The sequence below is a fragment of the Amblyomma mixtum genome, chromosome 9 (genome assembly GCF_055824585.1).
Source record: "Amblyomma mixtum isolate Tamu chromosome 9, ASM5582458v1, whole genome shotgun sequence".
Lineage (NCBI taxonomy): Eukaryota > Metazoa > Arthropoda > Arachnida > Ixodida > Ixodidae > Amblyomma > Amblyomma mixtum.
The window spans coordinates 96,706,396-96,728,160 of record NC_143020.1 but is presented as its reverse complement, the minus strand read 5'-3'; the positions used below and the strand labels follow the sequence as shown (position 1 = coordinate 96,728,160).

At 42.8% G+C, this 21,765-nt stretch overlaps 1 protein-coding gene and 1 non-coding gene across 5 annotated transcripts in view; both read right to left on the bottom strand.

Moving 5' to 3' along the window:
* Positions 1–21,765, bottom strand: part of rdgA (retinal degeneration A) — a 282,782-nt gene that overhangs the window by 45,562 nt on the left and 215,455 nt on the right. For 2 of the 4 annotated variants that reach the window (XR_016285668.1, XM_089560843.1), the window contains exons 2-11: positions 17,917–17,995; positions 14,227–14,310; positions 13,203–13,280; positions 11,749–11,805; positions 10,244–10,312; positions 9,320–9,352; positions 7,849–8,001; positions 6,492–6,563; positions 5,086–5,276; positions 3,294–3,468 (exon numbers count right to left, since the gene is read on the bottom strand). Coding sequence is in view for 3 of the 4 variants with exons in the window: in XM_089560843.1 (XP_089416969.1) it covers positions 3,294–3,468; positions 5,086–5,276; positions 6,492–6,563; positions 7,849–8,001; positions 9,320–9,352; positions 10,244–10,312; positions 11,749–11,805; positions 13,203–13,280; positions 14,227–14,310; positions 17,917–17,995 (991 nt within the window). In the remaining variant the exon portion in view is untranslated. Of the gene's footprint in view, positions 1–3,293; positions 3,469–5,085; positions 5,277–6,491; positions 6,564–7,848; positions 8,002–9,319; positions 9,353–10,243; positions 10,313–11,748; positions 11,806–13,202; positions 13,281–14,226; positions 14,311–17,916; positions 17,996–19,703; positions 20,005–21,765 lie in introns of those variants that run through there. The other 2 variants (XM_089560845.1, XM_089560844.1) reach the window with 2 other exon arrangements.
* TRNAT-GGU (transfer RNA threonine (anticodon GGU)) lies at positions 5,566–5,639 on the bottom strand. Its single transcript has one exon. It is a non-coding gene; the product is annotated as a tRNA-Thr (tRNA).

Here is a 21,765-nt window from a genome sequence, read left to right as displayed (position 1 = left end):
CAATTGTACTTTGGCTAGTAACTATGCAACCAATTGAAGGCATCGTATAGTGATGCTCCAAGTAAGTGGGACTGAGCTTAGTTAATTGCTTAATTGCCCAATTAGCCTAATTAGCTTTACTAGTCAGGCCATATAAATAAATAAAACCGATTAAGAAATTGGTTGAGCTCAGGAATCGAACCCCGGTCTTCGGCGTGAGAGACGAGCATGCATCCTCCTCCATTCCCTTCCCGCGAGGTTTAGGTGTCCACCGACAAATGCGAGACAGATACATTTCCTTTCCTCAAAAACCAATTTACTGGCGATGATGCGTAGAACCAAATGGGCGATGGCGCTCTATGGACTCCTTGGCAGCGTTGCAAGACGCTGTCGCGTTCCACTCTTAGGGGTATCAGTGACCACACACTAGGTCAAAAAAGTGCCCCCCTGAATTTTGTGAGACAGTTACTGCGTAATTTCCTTTCCTCAAATACAATTTTCATTTTCTTCATTACGGCTCCTCTTTATCTTCTTTCACTCCCACTTCCTCCCTTCCTCTACATTGCGGTTCAGGTGTCCACCGAGATGACAGAGAATTACTGCGCCATTTCCTTTCCTCAAAAAGCGTTGCGTTCAAAGGGCAAGGCATCGCGCTGAACGGGTGGTGTTCCGTGGACTCCCTGGCAGCGCTACAACGCGCTGTCGCGTTCCACTCCTAAAGGCGAAGCTTAAGCCTCATTAATTAGCAGTTAATTAGTATTCAGGCATTAATTAGTAATTAACCATTAATAAGTGATTTGTCATCACTTAGTAATTAGTACTCAATTATATGTGACGCCATCGGTGCCACAGAAACAGCGAAGGTGGTGCGGAAAACGCTTCCGCCTCTACCCACTTTAGACAGTCAAAGTGCCCCCTGAAATTTTTGGTAATAAGAAAGTAAAAAGAAGGACCAGACGTCGCGTGTTTGCATAAACTCGATTTTAGCGAGTGAAGACCGGTTCAACTGCAGCGACACCAAGCTTCGAGCCTCGCATTGCAAGCGAGCAGTGGTAACATATCCAAGATTGAGGCACGCCACCGCTGCTTCGGAGATGCGACGGCGCAAGCAAAAACAATTTCGCGCTTATCCTTTCCCCTCCGTTTTTTCGGCTCGACAGCGTTTACAAGCACATCGGGGCAGGGAGGAGTTGAGTCAACCTACCCCTTTGCGCGGAGTTGACTGGTCCCGACTCCTGACCCGACACGGCGCGTTTACATGAACCCAGTAACCGGTTTTTGGCCGGATAACTCGACACACCTGCGTTTTGGTGCAAACAGTGCCTTACTGTGTGTGTGTGTGGGGGGGGGGGGGGGGGTAGCTTGTAGGTGTGGCCTTGCATCTCACTTCTTTTTAGCACCACCAGCTCGAGAAAAAAAGAAAAGCAGGAATCTTTTAGAAATACAGCCCAAGAAAGAAAAAAGGAAAGAAATGAAGTTCGTCCGGGTTCTAAGAAAAACGCATGCGCACGAACACAGACAAGCAAGAAGTTGGTGGTAGAGTGCAGTAGCGACAAAATATTCTGTCGCCAGATGGAGCCACGCCGCGCTAGTAAATTTTGGCGCGAAATTCAAATCCCCTCAGAAAATACATACACAACTTTCAGAGCCTGTAAAAGGCTAACACTAACTTCGATATGGATAAAAATCGTGTCTTAACAATCAAGAAAGAAAAAGGGAGGAAATGTTGCGGACGAAATTTTGATTTTTGGCTTGGTTTTTTCACGAGATGACATGAAAGACCTACATATCTAAAAGCACCATTTTTCTGGAACTTTGCGTCTAATTGGTAAAAAAGTGAAACTTAAACAATAAAATCTGCCCGCAACATTTCCTTTATTCATTCAAGAAGAAAACGCTGCCACAAACCTCATGAAAATCGAGCCATATTTAGACACGGTATAGCTTCTGAAAGTTCCCATGTATTTCCTATGGACACTGCCACTGGTGAACCCTCTTAAAAGAAAGCCTACTGAACACAACAGAAGTCAGTAGAATGTCCTCCTAAAGTATCTTCAAAACCATCAGCCTACTCCTCATCAGCCAATGCTCTTCTTGAAAGAAAATCCACAGACCACAACAAAAAGTCAATGAAGATGATAGCAAAAATTGGCCTTCCATTTACCAGCTAATTGGCAGAAGATGTGAACCATAGAAAATGTAGAGAATGACAATGCACAATTGGACATGAAAAGGCAAAAATTTGGAGGACGCTTGATGCTTAAGCTATGCCTTTAAGAGTGAAATGCAACAGCGTCTTCTTGCAGCACTGTCCAAGGAACCCCATTGCCCTTTGGGTGTGCCTTGCCCAGTTGGAAAACTCTAAAGCCGTTTTTTTTTTTTTTTTGAGGACAGGAAATGACACAGTAACAGTCTCACTTATCTTGGCGGAAACCTGAACAGCATGATATGATTTTCTTTATGCAGCCCTGATTATAGGTTGCTAGTTACGATTCCTTGCGGCGAGCTAGGCTCTAACTTAAGGGTGCACTGAAAAAGATTCTGAACATGTCTTTTTGCCGCGGGAACTCGATCTACACGTTCCTAGCATTCTTAGAAACAGTGACTTATTGCCCTGTGTGGCCGATTTCCCCCAATTAAATCGAATTAACGTCCGGCTCCCGCCCTTTTTTTTTAATTCTGCCTCGTACGATGGGCGGAGTCGACCAACGCGTGAAGTTCCTTTCAGCCAGCTCCGTGGAGGCTTTGCTTTCGCTTTATTTTGTTTTTTAGGTTTCCATGAATAAATAGTTTCATTCGCAGATAATATAGCCGCAAAATAAGCCCGAAGAAACAAAAATACGCGCGGACTATTTGCTACTACGGACTACTACGTATTACTCCGCCGATGGCAGAGCGGCAAGCCGCCACGGGACTGGTTGAAAGGCACTCCACGCGTTGGTCAACTCCGCCCACCGTACGAGGGAGAATTAAAAAAAAAAGGCGGGAGCCGGACATTAACTCGATTTAATTGGGGGAAATCGGCCACACAGGGCAATAAGTCACTGTTTCTAAGAATGCCGGGAACGTGTAGATTGAGTTCCCGCGGCAAAAAGACAAGTTCAGATTCCTTTTCAGTGCACCTTTAACTAGTAAGTTTATGCTGCATGAAACGCTGAATCTTATGACACTATCCGAAACATTCTGCGGCAATTTTTACGCAGACCCCGATTATTTCCGAGACGCTGTGCTGACTACTACTACTATGCTTTCCACCTGTATATGCTGTCGCATAATAGAACTCCAATAAAAACTTTCGGGAGCAATGGCCTTACCCCTCCCCAGCCAAGAGCACGTGCCAGGTCGTTGCCAGTGCCCAGGGGCAAGACTGCGACTGGCGGTGGGGGCACGATGCCGATCTCGTCGATCACCGACAGGATCCAGCCTGCCGTGCCATCGCCCCCGCACGCCAGGATGCGCAGGTTGTTCACCTTGCGGTACAGCTCTAGCCTGCACAGAGGGAGGAGACCACTCTCATCACTCACTACGATCACCACTCAACCACAAAAAGTCTTTGCACTATGCACAGACAGCAACAGAAGTCAAAGAAGGAGTTGCATGATTAAGTGAGTAGTACATCACTCAGTCACCACTTGACCATGAAGTGTGCCTTTATCTTCAAGCAACACACCAAGAGCAACAAAATTCGCATTGCGGGCTGTTCCGGCTATGTAACTGAGTTACACTCCAAACCACAACAGCCAGACATCACGCCTTGATACAAAGTGAGACTGTTTGGTAATACTTGATATTAACATTTGTGCTGATCTAACCATGCAGCATCAAAACAACTTTTATTCCATTTCTTCTTGTGCAAATCATTTGGTTAGTGCTAATATCAATGCGTAACCCTAAGCCTATTCTTTCAGCTTTTAACAAAACAAACTCGCAGCTTTTTTCCAACAGCGTGCTGCAACTAGCTGCATTTATTTGCTTCAGAATTTAGTATCCCTGATCATGTTGCAAGTAGGATGTTTTTTAATGCCAACTAGGAAACACTGTAAATAATATTTTACAAAAGAGTGAGCTTAATAATATGTCCTCCACCATTTTCATGCAGACCAATTTTGCCACCACTAATTTATGTTCACTGAAATTTCACTGAAGAAATTCACAGAATTTCTTGTGCCACATGCATCTCCGAAAAAAATGGTGATTCCACCATCCTTGGAGCATGTATTTGATGATCCTGCTGTTTAAATGTTAGAAATTTGAACCATTTTTGCACGTCCCACGAAATTTTGAACATGCCTGTAATGAAATTCACCACCGCTGTTTTGCGTTGGAAATTTAAACAGCTTTCTTGAGGCCTGGATGCACTGTTCAGGCAGAAAAAAAAAATGCTTGCTTTGAATCAAAATAATGAGCAACAGCTGAAAAGTTTAAAACAGTCTTCACATCTAAACTCAAGCAGTAACAACCGCGAAAACCTCTCAGCAGACATTACGTTGCTGTGACATGGCTTAACGGGAAGCACACGCCACAAACCTGAGCAGATTAGTAAACATAGCATGCAATGTCGACTTGCATGAGGTCATCACCATCATCAGCCTGACTACACCCACCACAGGGCAACGGCCTCTCCCATGTCTCTCCAACTAACCCTGTCCTTTGCCAGTTGTGGCCACCGTATCCCCGCAAACTTCTTAATCTCATTCACCCACCTAAATTTCTGCTTTCTCTTGGAATCCACTTTGTTACCATCAAGGACCAGCGGTTATCTTGCCTTCGCATTACATGCCCTGCCCAAGCCCACTCCTTCCTCTTGATTTCGACTAGGATGTCATTAACTCGCGTTTGTTCCCTCACCCACTCTGCCCGCTTCCGATCTCTTAATGTTACACCTATCATTTTTCTTTCCATAGCTCGCTGCGTTGTCCTTAACTTAAGTTGAACCCTCTTTGTTAGCCTCCACGTTTCTGCCCCATAGGTGAGTACCGGTAGGATACAGCTGTTGTACACTTTTCTCTTGAGGGATATTGGTAAGCTACCATTCATGATCTGAGACAGCCATTCTTATTCTTCTGGTTATTTCCCTCTCAAGAGGTTGCGTGAGGTACTACTGACCCCTGTCTGGGACCCCCCTCGGAGAGGTCGAAGACCTGCCGTGGGTTGAGTAGCCACTGGAACTTCTGCATCATCTTCGACCCCTGGTTGCCGCCACTGCGCGGGTTGATGAACACGAGCAGAGGCTTGCACGATGCGCACGGGATCGGCTTGATGGCAAACGCACGCTGCGTGTCCTTCTCTCCGCAACCCTGCAAATGCAATTCAGAAAAAAATAATAAAAATGAAAAAACGTCTCTCACCAGGCTGAAATGCATAAGTGTTATCCTGTGCTCATTCAACTAGACTTTTTTAGTGCCATGTGACACCTGTGCGTGTGCATGTGCTGAAGTAAGTCAAATGTTTAGGGGAATCCCCCAAGGTGGAGTAGATTTGTAATAAGGGAATAATTACTCATTGGCATCCACCCGAGCGCAGCCATACGGCTACAAAGGAAAGCTTTATAGCTTTCTCAGAACCTTTGTAGTTATAGACAAATTCGTCCTGGTCCGGGGTTCGAACCCGGGACCACCGCTTCACCGGAGCAGCCGCTCTACCAATTGAGCTAACCAGGACGGCAAGCTTATGGTAGGGCGAGATCGAATTGATCAATAACTCGAAGTGGGAACAGTGTTGGTCAAATGTTTAGGGGAATCCCCCAAGGTGGAGTAGATTTGTAATAAGGGAGTAATTACTCATTGGCATCCACCCAAGTGCAGCCATACGGCTACAAAGGAAAGCTATACAGCTCTCTCAGAAACTTCGCAGTTAAAGAAAAATTTGTCCTAGTTGAGCTTACCGTCCCAGTTAGCTCAACTGGTAGAGCTACTGCTCCGGTGAAGCGGTGGTCCCGGGTTTGAACCCCAGACTAGGACGATAACTGCGAAGTTTCTGAGAGAGCTGTACAGCTTTCCTTTGTAGCCTTATGGCTGCGCTTGGGCAGATGTCAATGAGTAATTACTCCCTTATTATGTTCTGAAGTACAACTTCTCACCTGTCTTTTAACTAACACGTTTGTACATTAATCTGGGAATAAAAACTTGTCATGCTTATAAGCACTCTTACTAACACCTCTCACAGCATCTATAGCCAGGCAATTGCATTACCACATTACACACTACCGCACAATAAAAGAAATTACATTGAAAACTGATGTATTACTGCCCTTTCATTTGTTATTCACACAATAGCAAAAGGCACTGCCTATGAAAAACACAATGCCTAGAAGATTGTTTTCTAAATAATGTGTGAAAGACGAATTCACACTGCAAAGGCTAACAATGCAGCCAATGAATCTTTCCTTTGAGAATGATCATGGTTTGTTACGCACGCTACCATTTGCATGCGTACAGGAGGCTAGTGGATTGTTTTTTTCCACCAATATGCTATAAAACATCTAACTAACTGCCTTAGAAGAAAGTGCCCACCTCTTTCCGAGACTTCTTTTTCGTAGAAGCCCGTTTCTTGGGTGACCTCCTGATCGATGACTTGAAAGAACCCTGCACAAAAATTCGTGAAAATATGTCACGATCAGCATAGAATTCAAACCTCGAACACTCCACTCAAATCAATAAATTTTGTCTCATGCTTCCCAGGCAAATCAGCGTATGATCATGTAAATCATGCAGCATCAATAATGCTACTTGTTTAAAGTGCAGCAGTTGCATCATGAGGCTTTCATTCACTGCATAATGCACAAGCACATCTAAAAATTGTAAAAAAGAAAGGACACAGTAGCACCTAACGAAATTTCAAGTAAAAGAACAATTACTTTATGAGTTTTCACTTTCCATGCTACAGCTGCTTTATCATTTCAGGGCTTTTAAATTCAGGAGGCAGTCGTGAGGTTTCACTGCTAAAAGAGTGGATGGCAGACTGGCAAACTGCAAGTGATAAGATAATGCGTAACTTGATGGCCCTCTGAGTTCCCACTAGTTCACACATGAATGAAGTGTTTTGTTTGGCTTTTGCGAAGCTTTGCATAGGCAACTAAGGAGTGCTTCATTTGATGTCCACGAGGATTGCAGGTGCAATCATGGAGTGCTCAGATTGCTTTTGAACACCTTATAAATTCAATCATGGAGTGTTCCATTTGCTTTTTGCGTACTGTGCAGATATAAACAGTCGAGTGCTCCGTTTGCTTTCTAAGGCGAAAGCCTTTAATTGCTCATACTGTCATCCATTAACAAAGCTTGTCACATGCATTTAACTCGGGAACTAAAAAAGATAGAAGAAAACCAATGGTTGCTTCAGATAGAGGAAGAAAAAATGAACCTGGAAGCCAAGTTTGATGACTGTAGATTAATTAGTTAATGAATTATAGGCAAAAATGTCAAAATTGCGTCAAAATAGCGCTGACATCGATATTGCCACGGGAACGGTGTGACGTCACATCCACAGGAAGTCGTCATGGCATGGCGAAAACTGTCACAGAATGGTTGGAAAAACGTTGGATTTGTGTCAAATAAGATGAAAAAATGTATAATTAAGCGTAATTAACACTTAATATGCCCGAAATATGTATAATTTGGGTATCGATATGGCCAACAGGAATGGTGGGACGTCGCATCCACCGGAAGTCGTCACGGCATCGTGTCCTCGGCTTTCGCCTCTCAACACTTTAGTTTCCAGAGTGTCCTCGCAATTTCGCACGCTTTACAGATGCAAATCATGGAGTGCTCCGTTTGCTTTTTGTGCAGCTTGCAGATGCATTCACGGTGAATACGCAGTGCGGCTTCAAAGAAGAAAAGAAAAGAAACAGAGCAACCGTGCTGCAATGCCCACCTTTCGAGGCAGCTTGACGATCCAGGAGGGTGGCACGATGATGTCCACGTGCGTCCCCAGGCTGCACTGCTCCCCAATCCTTTGCATACTGAAGCAGGACTCCTTGTTGTGGTAGGCCGTCTTGCACCACGTGCAACTGATGGCCACTATCTCCTGCAGAGATAGTGACACGGAGATAGTAACATCAAGATAAGATAATTGCACACAGATAAGTGAAGCACTGTTATCCGACTGTCTGCAGAACTGACACTCTCAAGAAAGATAAGGAGAAAAACACTACCTACAATGAGTGAACAGCCACTATCTGCCATATACAAGAACAGATAGATGCAAAGATATGCAGATGCCTTTGTAGGTATGTGGAACAGCTATAGAAACTTTTGCGCAAAAGTAGGTGAAGATATCATTGTATAGTGACACAGGCACAATGATAATCGTATGAGTATCAGAACATTTGAGTGTGCAACTAGAGGCTAGCTTAGCTTAGAGATAACAAAATAACACAGAGAAAAGCATTTACAAGGTGACCTGCAGGTCGTTTCACCCTTAACCCACAATGATTTCTAACTTCTGCCACACAAAAAGCAAGAATACAAGTGTGTGGTATCTACTTTTGTTCAGTCTTTTGTCTCATTGTGCTGGTACCGAGTTTCATTGTGTCGAAAGCAATCACCCAGCATAGCTGTGCGCTCTTAGCAATACTCAAACACAGCGTCAGCGTCAAATGAAACGCGAACAAGAGAATTGAAACGCAAACAGTACAACTCGCAGATATACTAGGGAGGCAAAATACAAGAGCAGTTGATTTTCCCATCGAGGACGAAAAGACCACTCTTCCGAAGTGTTAATAGGCCACGCCTGTATTTCATCTCCAGCCGCTAATATGCTTGATTGTTCGTGCTCGCGTTTCACGTGTTTTGTTCGCATTTCATTTGACACTGATAGTACACAACCGATAAAAGGCATTTAAATTATATAGCACTTGAGTTGGCTGCACTGTTTCTTAAAACCTGCTTTTCAAATTGCACAAATATTTACAGAAGCTCACTATTATAGGCAGCACTGTTTTAATGATACAAAGTCAAAAATATGACCCCACTACTGAAATGAATATCGAGGAAGCTACTACTACAGAAAATACAAGCCACTTGAAATCACTAGCCTGTCATATACAATGTAACATTATACGAGTATCTAACAAAGTCTAAGGCAGCCATGCATTACTCTAAAAAGTTATAATTTCTAGAAATACAAAGGATTCTGTTCAACCAAGAACTGTCTTAAGTGCATTTCCATTAGTGGAAAAAACTGATTAAACTGTGACGGCTGCATGCCCATTCATTATGCCTACCCAGAGGCAAGAATATGCCAACCATGAAATTCAGAAGAAATTCCTTTAATTAAGGTCTTCATTAAAATTCAGATGAAAACAATGAAGCGACTGTTTCCAAGAAGCAGAGGGTTTCCTTACCTTGCTACCAAATGAGAGTTTTGACTGAAAGGACTGAAACGAGAGAACAGATGCAGTAAAGGCAAGATTACACGCTGAATAAATCAAATCAAATCAAATCAAAGTTTATTTCCCATCTAGCACCACAGATGGAGGAATCATAGAAAAAAGCTGCCCTTGGGCAGCTTTACGAGTCTAGAATCCTAATTATTGACAGGGAGGCAACACAAGAGTTTATGCAATTTAAAAAAAAAACAAGCACATCAAGGAAGCACCGGAGAATACACAAAACAGCAGTATGTATACATAATGAAACTAAACGTGAGCGTGAACTATTGGAGGCTTTCCTGATCAGAAAGAATAAGCAAAAATGCGTCAGTGAGCCGTCTGTGATTATCACCGAAAAAGAGTGCAAGTTTTTATCATTATAGTAGCCATGTCACCATGTGGTGCGCGAAGTGTTTTGTCTGTAGGGTGTGTGCGCAGGCAGGAAATTCTTTTAAATTGAGCAATTCTTCATCGCAATAAATCAGTTGTAAGTCCAGCGTTGTGGTGTGTGCCTTCTTTGTTCTTGTGTTGCGTCTTTTTTTGCTGGTTCCCTTTATTTGAAACTTAAACCATGTTATTCAAAAATAAATTATGTAGTTCACGACATGAAAAAGAAAACAAATTGAGGTTAATGTGGATATACCTATTTAGAAGAGATGGAAGTGTGTACTGAAGGCATTCCCTACCAAGATTTAGTCGAGGTGTTGGCACTGTCCATTCTTCGCCACGCCTTGTTGGATAGACTGATTCTTTTTTCCTTAGTTCTGCTAAATTTTTTAAGATTTGTTACATTCTTCTTGATTTCTGTTTTAAAAATAACACTGAGGCGATATAATGGCAGAATAACAAAGAAAAAAGAAGAAAAAAGCCAAGTTCACTAAATGGAACCTCGCTCACCTTGCTACACTGTTGGCACTTGCCCTTTTCGTAGCGCCTATGTACCCAGTGGTGCTGAATCACAGTTTGCTGAAATTGAGGTTAGTCTCGTTTTAACCGCCGTTTGACTACTTACGAGCACAAGTGAGTACAGACACCTAACTTTTGCATGCGTGTTTTCTTCTATGTAATGACGCGTAAGGCGTTATAACACACGGATTATCACGTGGTATTCTCCTACAGCCGCTCAATAATTCGCAATTGAATTTCTTTCTCGTGCCGTTTTGGTTCCAATTTCAAATGCTGAGAGATGGTTGTGACATCAAAGTGTGATTATAGGTCACGTAAGGCATGGCAAAACAGCAATATAAGAGCTGCTCCTACACTCGATGTCATTCCGGCTCTTGAGGATGGCTGTCTTCAGCATTGCGGTGAATTAAAACGATGAATCAGCGATTATGTCGCAGTTTTGCCATGCCTCATGTGACATATAACCACTCTTTGACGTCACAGCCATCGTTCGGCTGTTGAAACCGAAACAGCGTAACAGAAAAATTCGCTTATAAATTATTTAGGGGTCGTAGTCGAATAACACATGGTGACTCATACATAGTAGTGTCTTCCAAATCGTTGTATGGAAAAAAAACATGCCACCAAAATTGGGTGTCTATACCCCTTTACTGGTGTGCATGAAAGCAGTACCAGAGTTGTACAGCCGACCGTCATTAATTCGACCTCGCCTAATTCGAACATTCAGTTCATTTGAAATGACACATTGATTCCATCAACATCAGGTGTAATGATGCTCAGCGTACAGTCAAATTCGTTGAATTAGAATTTTGGTTTATTCGACCCTCGATTTATTGCAAAATATTTTTTTTTCAATCAATGTCAAGTGCTACTAAAAAGGTCCCATGAATGCAAACGCTCCATCATTCAAACAAATCATTGGTTTCTTCACATTTGAATGACTGACTCAGCTGTAATTAGATCAAATTTTGGTCTCTTAAAGGTCCTATTATCGAGTGCTGACAGTAATACGCATCTTCTAAGCCAATCCCCACTTCTACAACCTCAGCCTCTCATGAATGCAAAAACAATGATTAATAATGTAATGACGTACTAGCATCACAGGGCATTCCGTAGTGCATGTTAGAGTTTAGACTTCTGCTATCATATGCAATGACAAAAGGAATTATGCTTGAGACACTGTGACTAGGGGCTTAGTATCAAAGCTTCTTATTACAATTCAATAAAGGTAAACCACTTCTTAGGCTTACCTTCATGAAGCTGAGAGGTTAAATAATAAATCATGGGAATGACATGAGAACAAAATCAATTTTTGAACATTTATCATTTGTGTATGAATTCAGACCCTTATTCACAATACTGTCTCAATGAACCCAACAACCAGGAGAACATCTCAACTCACAAGAGTTACTTTGCAAAAAATGTGCAAGTTTCTAATCGTGACTAAGTTATTGACGTATAAAAAATATGTGCAGAACAAACATAGAGTGGCCTACCTCTCGGTATTGTCTGATGCCGACATCTCTGAATGTTGGCTTACACTGAAACTTCATCTGAAAAAAAAAAAAAAAGTAGAAGATGAGAGATAAGAGTACGGAAAGCCTCTAACAACTGCTCAGGTAATGAAAAAGCAATAGTGGCTCATGTAAACATGCTGCATCTTAAATGACACACAAAATGTTAAACAAAAATGTACATACAGATGACAGATAAACCATTACAGCAGGCACTTCACTAATCCACACACAAAACAACAGCTTTATAGCAGCCTATTATGAAAACTGACAACCATTCAGATTGTGACATAAAAAACGTATTTGCAAGAGCAGTCTCCAGCAAGAAAAAAATTGAAAAACACCACCACGTGCAAGCATTAAGATTTCAGAAAAAAATTTCAATACACTATACATTAAGGACAGTCAGAAATTGTGGCGAAACGTTGCTGCAACGAAACTTCTTTTTGTCCCAGTACGTACAACAAAGATTTTGCCAGTAAACAGCAAAATTTCAACGCAACTCAGTGAAGTTGCTATTAGTGTACCGTATTTTCCGGTGTATAAGACGCGGTTTTTTTTTCTAAAATCTTGCTGGTGCGTCCTATACAAGGGTGCGTCTTATATGCGAATTTTTCATCTTTTTTTTTTGCGAGTTCATCGATTACTCCGGTTCATGCTCAAGCTTTTTTCACCTAAGAAGTATCACTACCAATAACATGGTTGTAACACGGTTTATACTTCAATACCGGGACCGCCGTGCGCGACATTCTAGCTGATCTTTATCATGAAACGGCGGGGATGACGACTTCCGGGATCACAAACGCGCGGCTGTTTCGGAGGCCCCAAGCAAAAGTAATGATAAGCGCCAAAAGATGGTTATAATCGCGCTTCTCGCCATTGTCAAGACAAGCCGGCGTTCTTTTTTAGTCACCCTTTGCAACTTTTTTTGCTCCGTGTACGTAGTGCATGTTTCAGCCGAGTTGCTTCCAGAAATGGGTGAACCTTTTGATAGCGCATCTGAAGATGAAGACTTCGAAGGTTTCAAGTAGAAATAAAATGTTGTTATGGACATATTGGGAGCTGTATCGTTTTTTCTTTCTTTTTGCTAAAACGTGGACAGGTATGGCGTGAGTGTTGCCTTTTTCGATCACTTAGCGTTGCTTAAGAATTGCTCACAGGTACAGTGCATTTCGCGATAGTCGCGCAAGCGTGTTTGATTAAGCCTCACTAGCCTAACTGGGTAAACTGGGGTGCGTCTTATACACAGGTGCGTCTTATATAAGAACTTTTTCAGTGACAGCTTGCATATATGGCAGGTGCGTCTTATACAAGGGTGCGTCTTATACACCGGAAAATACGGTAATTCAAAGCAAGACCTGAACAAGAAAAGACACATAATGCGCAGACATTGGCTACAAATGAGGTAAGCCAGTTTATATTTATCCCCAACTTACCTTATCACTTAAAATGCTAATGCATCCGGCGTGAACAGTTATTTTACAAGCTGGGCATTTCATCCGGGGTCCGTGTTTCTGAAAGCATGAAAAGATGAAAGATCAGATTTTTTTCTGTATGTCGTTCTTTTATACTATATACCATATAATCTCATGTAAGGGCCACACCTATGTATGGGTGGCATCCTCTGTTTAGGACTAGATAACTGAGAAAAAAAATATGGTTTTACGTTACTTTTTCGTTCGTGTAGGGGCCGTACCTCCCCGAATGTAAAAAAAAAGTACAGCCCTTACACGAGTTTATACAGTACTCTGAATTATTCCGGCTTTTTAAATGCGCAGAAAAGAAGCGGATATAATTTGTATCAGGTATAGTATAAATACACTGGTAGCTAAGCAAACAAAAATTTTTAGAAATCACAATTCAAAGCTGGACATAAATGAGAGTGGACAACCTCTTGGTACCTGTTATATGAGGCTTTAACTTTTACTAGAAACTAGTCACTAGTCGTTCACTATAACGCAGGCAGCTTGAGTATTTGCACAGACAGGCCAGCAATTCAAAAATTTTTATGAAATCAAAAAAGATTCCACACACTTCGAACAACACCTTTCCATCACTTCCCATGTAAGCTTGCACTGACTGAATTAATAACGATGCTGAATGTGAAAATCAGCTTCTTGAATACTCAAAACAGAAAAAGAAAAACATAGAATAGATCCGCCTTATCTGATATAAAAAAATGAGCAAGCAAACCCTTACACAAACTGCTGCATCAAATTAGCAAAACCTATAAACTGAGAGTAAAGAAACTGAAAAATACGCAGTGTGTTTAAAAAAAAAAAAAGCAAACCTGACAAAGATACTAGTTAAAAGTTAATTCCAAACGCCACCTCCACATGCTGTCAGCTGCCTAAGCAGTGGAAATTCTGAAGACATATGCACGTGAGCTCAGAGAATGGGGGAACATCACAGCGCTGAATCCACCGCGCAGTGAATGAGACTGACAAAGACGGTACTCACTGAGCATTCACTCTCTCCCACGTAACAGAGATCCCCAGAGGCACTAGTGGCTGTCCATAAGTGGTCCCCATTGATAGCACTTTCCTGGCAAAAAAAAGGGCCACCATCTTTTAATCGAAATGCCACGAGGAAGGCAACATTATTGAAAGCCTTCTAGTACTACTTGAAGCCCAATAAAGCAAACACAGAGTTGTGAGTTTAACAGTCATCTACTGGCTTCATTACGCAGACATGAATCCAAAAATATCATACGACATGAAATTATGAAATTACAAACATGAAGTTGAGGCAACTAACGAGTTTGTTTTGAGTAAAACACGTGTCAGGACGGCAGCCTCTTGAAGTGAGGAGGAGAAAGTTAAGGTTTAAATTTTTTCATAACATTTATTACATCAAAACTGTTATTCGAAGAGAAAAGTACATTGTTCACCCTCGCAACAGATCTGAGAAGACTGATCATGACAAAAAGTATGTGAATTCAGAGCTAGAACTGAAATGTTTACACCATCATTTTTTATATGCAATGTTCGAAAATGAAATGCCCTGCTTTCATTTTGTGCTGTTACTGACAATAAAGTGCTCGTATCATGTCTCGTATCATGTCTATAATTACTTTTTTTAATTTTATTGTGCTTGTATAGCTATATCACACCCCAGCAACTGCAACGCCACGCATGGAACTTTGGGAAAATAAATGCATAAATGATGTGCCTGATATGCCTGATATGCATGTTTCTCATGCCATAAGTGATATCTAGTGTATTACACTTACACAGTTCATTACAGTTGGCCCATGGTGCACATGTTACATTGAGTAAAAGATAGGAAGTCACCATGAAGCAAACAAACTGCACATTTCTCTGAAAAGGTAGAGTTGGTTAACTATCACTTCAATGCCTAACTTCGTCCGAACCTAACACACCTTGGCCAAAACTGCACATTCAAATTTTTAGACCTTTGTTGAGCTCTTTCAGATGTACAAGATGTCAAGCAACTTAAATGGTACCAAATGCCTCCACAGCAGATAAAGCAATGATGATCACAAACTGGAAAAAAAATGAACCTGAAACTTGAGTCTGGACACACACAGCAAGAAAGTTAGTTTAACATTTTTGCTGTCATTTATAACCAGCTACTTTAACTGGTCAGCACAAACAAACCTAAACATCTGGCTTCCACATTACAGCATTCACACTAAAAACCCATGAGCACGACTTCATGTAACGGTCACCAAGCCTGAATGAATGAAATATCACCCAATCGAAACCTATTCCCACCACAAAGTTAATTATTCCCCAAGTATGTGATAAGCGTTTCATCTCTGGTGAATGGAATAGGTCCTTTCCTCAAATGTCAAGAATTTTCGCATTTCCAACCTCTATCCAGTACGACAGAAATAAAACAAGTTATAAAATGAAGAAGCATGTGTGCATCTCTAAACAGTATGCTGTCTTCCCTTCCTCTAAAGACAGGTCCCAAGGTCCCTACTATCCGAGACAGCACTAAAATACTAGTTAAAATACATGGTTCAAGGCAACATGTTGGTCAGAAGATAGCTGACTGAATTTAGGCAGACATAAAATTAAGAACGGGGTAGCAAATTGGGGGTGATGGGAATTCTTCAAATGCTCTATATGTTTTCAACTCTTGTATCACGCCATTTTCAAAGCTAACCTTCTAGAGAATTTGTTTTAGAATATGACTCACTGACCAGATAAATGTCTAGAAGAACCTACAGACTGCCCTGGCATCCATAGCCAGGAAAATGAACTTAAAGACAGGGTAACAACCGGCACTAATGCACTCACTGCCTAATATTTGTCACCCATGCTTAAACAATGCTTGTAATAGCCAGTTATCAAACTGTTTACACTAATCAACATACTGCACACTAACAGTTCGGTTCAATGTATGTTTGGTCATTCTATCTGTAGCATCGCCTATGTATGTGTCTTTTAGAACAAAGCAGCACAATGAAGACGTGACTTGCCAAGTAAGCGCTGACACTTTATTTTTATATTGCATGCAACAGCACATCAGTATGCACTTCATGAAGATCACGGATGCACACAATTTTAATCAACAGGCAGATGTCAAACAGCACTACAAGCGTGGCTGATGTTAACCAATTCCTAATAAACTATTTAAACGACACTGAGGTCAAGTTTAAGTTCGCTTCTATCGTTAGATTACCATGTTCTTATCACAAAGAGACTACTCTCACCAAACTCACAAAAGGTGTTTTGATAAGCTAAAACAAGATAAAAAAATGAAATCCAGGTGTCGCCACCATCAATTGTTTTCATCAGCAAACTGGGCACCACCAAGACAATTTTTGCATTCATGGATCTGCAAGGCCAGCCTACACCCCCATTTATGTTCAGGAAGTGATTACGGCGCCCCTTTCGGTTTTGACGCCTCGAGTTCGAACCGAGCGGCGGGAAAGTTTTAAAAATCCAGTTTTCTGAGCAACAAATATGTCTAATGCTGCCAGACAAACACCAGCATAGCCTGAAAGAGCCATACAGTTGTTTTTTACTGAAAACAAAAATTGGATAGAGCCGTCTTCGGTGCCCCGCTAACACCACAGCTTTGATGAATGCACAGTAATTTCTGCTCTTTAAGCACTGATTTCGTTTGTTGCTAAGCTGTCAAAATCAAAGCAGGCAACAAACCTTCAGACACAGACTAACGACTCCCACACATATTGACAAACCTGCATTGACAAAAAAAACAAAAACAAAAGAGCATCATATTTGACAGCTGACAGTAGCCTCGTCATCATCATCATCAGTCTGACTATGCCCACTGCAAGACAAAGACATCTCCAATAGCCCTCCCATTCACCTACTCCTTTGCCAGCTACAGCCATCTTGTCAGCACAGACTTCCTTATCTCCTCTGCCCACCTGACTTTCTGTCACCCTTTATTACGCTTGCGTTCTCTTGGGATCCACTCCGTTACCCTTAAGGACCAGTGGTTATCTTGCCTTCGCATTACATGCCCTGCCCACGCCTATTTCTTATCTTGGTTTAAACTAAGATATTATTAACTTGTGTTTGTTCCCTGACCCATTCTGCCCTCTTCCTGTCTATTAACGTTAAAGCTATCATTTTGTTTTCCACAGCTTGCTGTGCTGTTCTCAATTTAAGACTGACCCTCTTCGTTAGCATTCATATTTCTGCCCCACATGTGAGAACCTGTAAGCTACAGCTACTGTATACTTTTCTTTTGGGAGACATTATTGGCAAGCTATTCATTACACAAAATTACCATCCAAATACACTCAACCCCATTCTTATTCTCCTAGCTATTTCACTCTCATGGCCTGGATCAGCGGTAGCTACCTACCCTAAGTAGATGTATTCCCTACCACTTCCAACGCTTCACTCTCTATCGTGAACTTTTGTTCTCTTCTGAGACCGTTGAACATTACTTTAGGTTTTTTCCTATTAATTTTTGGTAGCCAAACAGCAATACTTGATAAGCATCGGGCTTAATTTTCATTGATATAAGCGAATATCAATACGCTTCTCTATCCCACGATCTTTTTATGGACACGCACATATTATGGCCACAATGCACATCAGTGGCGCACACAGTTCCCTGAAACCAATCGTTTCGATACCAAGTCATTTTGACACACATCCTCACAAAACGAAGACGACTAAAGAGTTTCAAGCCACTCACCCCCCAGTCCGGTGTGGCGCGATACTGCCTCGCCTCTCCATTTTCGGCGGGGAGTTTGACTTCTCCCTGGATTGCTTTTCTGCAACGGCAAAGAAAGAACCAGCAGGTGAGGACCTCTAGCATCGCACAACGTCACACTGCGCCAACTACGCTGACCCCATTTTACCTTCCCACTTCCCTCAGCAGCCAAATCACAAACAAACAAAAGAAAGACCTCTTGAGGGTTGTGAAATCTCATGCGTGATTAACTCCACCTTGACCGGCTGAGTGGGAGATACAGAGTGTAGGGTATCATGGTATCTCAAGATAATGAATGACACGACAGGCGAGTGGTATACGTCTGTCGCGTGGCGCGATGTTGACAGTTGCAACTGCAGAAAGAAACGGCACTCGGAAAGACGCGGGCAAATAGGACGTACGTCACTGTTAGCATGAGAGAATGGCTGAAGAAGTGGAGGCAGTTTTTTCCATGCTTGACCGACAGCATTATGTAGACGTTACCTACTTGCAGCCCGAACTCAGATGACAGGAAACAAGCTGAAGGGTGAGGGCTGTGGACGGGATAGTTAAGAAAAGTATTTTTTGTTCCAAGTCACTAATAATAATGTCTGTTCTCAAATCTGGCTTGTGCGAAACATTTCTGCGGCACGCATATGAGGAAAAAAGTAGCTTGAAGTCTGCTCAGATTTACGCACACTGTTGCAGAAGAGCTCAAAGGTTTCAAAAGTTTGACTTAGAAAAGTTTAAATTAACGAGAGTCAAATGTATTACTTCCATTCATGATCTTCCTTTGATGTGTTGCTTTAGCACACCAACTCCTGCCATGACTAGGATCACGTGTCGTTCAATAACAAGAGTTATGGCTACAGGTGAGAGTGCTTTCAAAAATGACTAGTACATGTGAATGGGCTCTAGAATGAGAACACCGACATGGCAGTTCATCAGTTTTGTCTTGTGTAGTAAAAGGAAGGAATTAGCTGAAGCAAACAAACGGAATGCTCAGCAGCGTCAGCATGACAAGCACTTTTCGCCACGAAAAAAAAAGAAAAAAGAAGAGTTCGGCAAGAACACTCGGTGCAAAACATTAGCATTTGCAGCGCGTCTCTTACGATCTTCGCTCTTTCAAAACATACTGGCTGCTCGGCTCTGTAGGCGCCGCAACCCGGAGCTCCGACGGCGCTCCTAAACGATGCACTAGTCCCCACATGCGACCGAAACGCTGGCATCACAGGCGGCGACACAGAACGATCGTCCTCAATGTGGCGATACCGGCGACGTCAGATGACTGGCGTCGAGTATCCAGAAAACAAGCGTCGGATCCCCCACCGCAGGGCACGTCACAGTTATTGTTACGAAACGCTACATCCGTTTGCTCCATCTCTCCCTGTCAACTAGAGAGAGGAACACAACAAAGAGCCGCTGTCTGTGCCTAGTTAACACAGGAAGCACGCCGGCGTAAAGCGGTTGTTGCATGTTGCGCTGCTCGCTGGCTACGTATACTACACAACGCTACGATCCGCACAGCGCTTCGCACGCTACAGCACCGTTCCACGACGCGCTAATTGCTCCACTCGACTGTGTCACCGACAGCGAACGACGGCGAAGGACATTTCATTCAAGCACATTGCAGAACCGAAGCTAAGACGACGACGGTGCCTTAGCAACGGATGATGCTGAAGGTCAAACATCTCGTCTCGAACGAGAAAACGTCGCTTCTAGCCATGGGACTCAGCGTGCGGGAATACGGCCAGCGACGAATCCCACCCGGCGCGCCCGGTGACACGCACTCACACGGTGCTGATGACGACATGCTCTCCGCCGTTTAAACGTGGCTTTCCGCACGGGTGGTCATTCATCCCAGCTTTTCCGACGACGACGCTGCGCGCACGCCAACGGCGCAAAGCTTGCAACGTAGCGGAGCGCTCGCCGCTCGACGGCGGCGGGCTGCGATTTATTCGGCAAACGCACTTTCTGTCAATCTTTGCTTGGCAGTTCATGACATGACAGCGTCGCCCACGCACGTAAACAAAGCGTTTGATATGTGTAACCGGCGCCGCGCGGCACCATGCTCGCGAGCTCGCCGCCGCATGTTTACAAGACGCGGTTATTTTTTGTTTTTTAATTACTTCTTTCGCGGCGCACCCATTGTTGCTCGCGGCTTCGTTTGTCTCAGGCCAAAGTTGGTGAATTCTTGTCGACACTCGCTTCGCGGTTGATGCTGGTCGTATGTGAACGCGTATAACAAAAATACAACCGAGACACACGACCAAGCATTCGGATTTACTTATTTGACTCACTCAGTCACCCATTAATTCACTTCAACACAAAAGTCAAAACTCAACAAGTGAGACCTCAAGGCTAATAAAGGTCATAAGTAAAAAGACAAATGAATAACCATTGTGTATAAAAAAATAAAAATTATCAAAGAATAATTCGAACAAAGAAGTAAAATACTTTATACAAAAAGAATGTAGCAAAGAAAATCCCAGCTGCGTCCTAAAATTGAGTCGCTCTGTCAACGGTCTAGATATATGGTGCACGTTCCGTATTCGTAATTGCTGGCGTCACTTAAGCTTATTCGACCTGCCTGTTAATAGCTGCACTAGGCTGTCTTTCGTACACATCAACGCCCCTGAAATAGTGCAACTGTTCAAACAAAGCTACGTTTGCGCAAATAACACCTCTTCCGTAAAGTGCTCTCTGAGAGAGAGAAACCAGACATGCGATGGTGTTTGCAAAAACAATTCTGCTTCCTTTTTATCTCATAAGCTGCCGGCAGCAAGCAGCAACTGAGCCAAAGCAGATGTTTGCCGGCCAGCTGTCGGGAAACAGCTCCGCAGCTGTGGCCAGATGTGGGCAAGGAGCTCCTCGATCGAAAAAACCCTTCGGGCGCCTCGCACCTTTCTTTTTTCGCTGCCGCGACGAAGACGTTCAATGTGGGCAGCACATAAACACTGTAACTATGTTAGCGAAGAATTTATAACTTTGGGGACAGCAGAGGAGAATAAAAAGCCCAAACCGACCAAACGCTCTTATCGTATCGAAGATTCTGAAATTTCATTTATCTGAAAAAGCGACGTCTAATTAGGTCGCTGCAGGGAAATTTTGCAGGAATTTCATTGTGCTGTTTCTCTTAAACTTCCGATAAATAAAGCGGGATAAACACGTGAGGATTGTAGGCGTGTGCGAACAGCACTTTTTCTAAATTTAAAAACGAATAGAATACGAATCCGATATTAGCACGCACATTCGGTACTTGAGCGAATATTCGCACACGAATAATCGTGCGACACCGCTATGGAGGAACGCAAAACGAATTCAGTATTTTAACTTTATGACCTTCATACCTTTTGATACTGGTAACCAAAGTTTAATAAACTAGCACCACATCTCAGTAGATGGAAGGCGAGAGTTGAGTATAAGCCATGGATTCCGAGATCGGAATTAATTGCACTGTTTACTAACCTGCCTCAGCCCTGCCACCTCAACGAATCTTGGAGGCCATTTATGAGCTCAGTGAACGCCGCACACGAATGAACCGCGCCATAGCGCTGAACGTTCGCGCATACTTATCGGGACAGTGTACAGTGCGATGTCGGAGTTAGCCCTGTTTTTGTCAGCTGTAGAAGAAAACTGCGCCCATCCTTATCCGAACATCGTGTCAATTATTCGTAAACTTGAAAACGAAATTCACTATTTGATTCGTTCAGAGAATCGAATAGGGTGATATTCAATTCGATATTCGAAAGTGTATGATATTCGTGCACTCCTGATCGCAGAAGTTCACATCAGCTCGCGCCCTTTGATGGCTTTGATTCAGCTGCACCTTAGGCTGCATGCAGCCAGGCC